The sequence below is a fragment of the Myodes glareolus genome, chromosome 4 (assembly GCF_982192425.1).
Source record: "Myodes glareolus chromosome 4, mMyoGla1.1, whole genome shotgun sequence".
Classification (NCBI taxonomy): domain Eukaryota; kingdom Metazoa; phylum Chordata; class Mammalia; order Rodentia; family Cricetidae; genus Myodes; species Myodes glareolus.
Window position 1 is genome coordinate 89,359,822 of NC_142029.1, and position 2,562 is coordinate 89,362,383.

A 2,562-nucleotide genomic window follows, 5' to 3' on the forward strand; every position below is an offset into this window, starting at 1 on the left:
AAAATCAGATCCAGAATGGAAGGCCTGTTTTCCAACTCGCTTTCCTTCCACGACTCTGCAGTTTTTCTTGTCTTTCTATCTGACCCCCAGGAAGACTTGTAGTCTGCAAGAAAGATGGCCCCGAATCTGCAATATGGGTTTCAGTGTTTTATTGAGCAATTCAATATATGCCTAAACCTATATCCCATTCATAAAGAGTCAGGGAATTTAAAATCTGGATGGAGCAGTTGAAGGTAAGCTTCCTTCTATGTGGTAATAGCCTAGTGTGTGTGGCTCCCTCTAGGCTCCTCAGCCACCCAGTCTCAAAATTCCTTCGAATCTCACAGCTATTCATTGCCGCTTGAAAGTTAGTGAAATAAACATGCAGACAAGATTGCAGAAGGGCCTGAATCACGGGCTAGGTGTGTGGAAGTGAGCAGGTACAGTGAAGCACGTAGGAGCTCTGCTTCCCCCAGGCTATCTGCTCAGTCCACTGTCTTGGGATCCCATTGGCTTCCCCTTCTAGCCTGAGCTCTTATATAAGCATGCACTGCTGAGGCTAGGCCTTGAGTGCCCTGTCCTGCTCTCTGCTGCTCATGGAAAAGCTCTGCTTTTTTCCCACTGCTATGGAAAAGCACTACCTGCTCCTCCTGCTGGGCCTCTCCCTAGTGGTGGGCTTCCTGCAAGGTGAGATCCTGGCAGATGGCAGACATCCGTGGAAGGGCATTGGGTTTGGGAGGTCAGGAATAAGATGTAAGACCTGACTCCTTTTATACATGGGCCCCACAGCCTTCATCTGCATTTCCTCTCCTTTCCGTCCTTCCCTTCCCTCTGTTGTACACAGCATGGGCTTCTATTCCTCCTCTTCTTTGTCAAGTCTCTGCTTCTGATGTCCTTTCTCCTGGTTCTTGAATTCACCTCCCTGTTCTTAGCAAACAAGCATTCTCATTTCCTCCAACTTACCTATGTACAGGCCTAAAATTGTATTGGTAATGATGTAAGGAAGGTTTATGACAGGATGGAGATAAGAAAGTGATGGGAACACTTGTCTGCTCATAGGAGGTAGACTCAAGCTCCCTACACCAGAGCTTTGATCTTCCTCCTTGCAGTCGTTCACAGTATTTGTAGTGGAGAAACTTGGCTCTTCTCAAATCCCCTCCTAGTGTTCAAGGTCATGGGTTACCAAGTGGGGTCACCTTAGCATACATTCAGCCCTTGGTCATTGTTTCTTTTTCATTGATGCTAGTCACAGTCTCATCTCTTGTCAGATGCTTGATGGGCTGCTCTGAATGAACCTCTTATTCTTTTTTTAAAGTAATTTTATTAAATTATAAAAGTTTCCATTTCCACCCCTCTTCCCAATGCCCTCCCACTCCCCCCACTCCCTCTCCTCCTCCCTCTTCGTCCCTTAGGGCAGTCAGGGTTTCCTGCCCTGTGGAAAGATGAACCTCTTATTCTTGATTTGCCTTTTCAGCTCTGACATGCTTGCACTGTGACATGTTAAACTCTGATGGAGAGTGTGAGAAAGGAGAAAGCACGTGTGAGGCTAAAGACGACCAGGAATGTGGCATACTGGTGATTTCTCAAGGTATGTCAAGACTTGGAGATCTTGAGTGACCATGTTTGCTATCTAGGAATGAATCATCCCTTTTTGCACTCCTGGGAATAAAGAAGAGACTGTGAAAAGCTGTGTTTCTGTGTAAATTCAGGAGAAGGCTCCTTCCTTTTGATACTGGCTACCTGTCATTCTTTGCCAGACAGATAAACTTTTTTGAGTGGGGTCACTGCATGGCCTTTATAGCTTTCTAGAAAACATATTTAGGGATGTGAGGATTTGAACTGAAAAATTCCAGTAAGTAATTTGGGAATGGGAGCCATGGCTGCAAGCCAGATTACAGGTTGATAGGTAATAACTATAATCACCTCAGTGTGGCTGGCATACATTTCACCAGGGAGCCTAATTCTCCTCATTTTCTGAGAGTCTGTTTTTTTTGTCACTATTTATTTATTTAGGTTTGACCATTGTTATTTTTCTTTCACAGGTTATGATATCCTCTTTGGGCAGCAGGATTGTTCTTCTAATTGCTTGAATAAGACTTTCGCACATTCTAACCTAACACTGGATTTTTCCTGTTGCCATAACCAATCTTTGTGTAATGAGTTTTAGAGGCTGGGCCTTTCTTTGCCCAGTTCTGCTGCAGGTGAGTCCTTATTCCTTCCCTGTGCTCTCAAGACTCATGACCCTGACCCATCTATTCCCTCACTGTCCAAGCCCTGACACCTGCCTGGACCAGCATCAGCTGTTGATGTGTCGATAGTTCAGTTGGGAATAGAGCAATGCTCTCTGCTCCTCATCTCCCAACTGCTTCTGCCTTTCAGATTCTTGCTTCCTTTCTTCTCTTCCTATGTCCTTCCATCATTAACATATTTGCCACACTTTCCCTTTTCCTCTCACTTTTACTTTTATCAACACTGGTTTTTACGAGTCAGCGTGACAGACCTCACACCCCTCATTATGAACCTTCAGATTGGTGGCGCCTCTTCTGCTAAGGTTCTAGCAAACGTTAGTTCCAGTATCTCTCT

At 45.0% G+C, this 2,562-nt stretch overlaps 1 protein-coding gene across 1 annotated transcript; it reads left to right on the forward strand.

Moving 5' to 3' along the window:
* The first annotated feature begins 605 nt into the window (after window positions 1–605).
* Window positions 606–2,174, forward strand: LOC125409973 (prostate and testis expressed protein 14-like). The gene is made up of 3 exons (XM_085688546.2): window positions 606–666; window positions 1,454–1,567; window positions 2,022–2,174. Exons 1-3 carry the CDS (start codon window positions 606–608, stop codon window positions 2,144–2,146), a joined length of 300 nt encoding a protein of 99 aa, XP_085544672.2. The 3' UTR covers window positions 2,147–2,174.
* The last annotated feature ends 388 nt before the right edge of the window (window positions 2,175–2,562 follow it).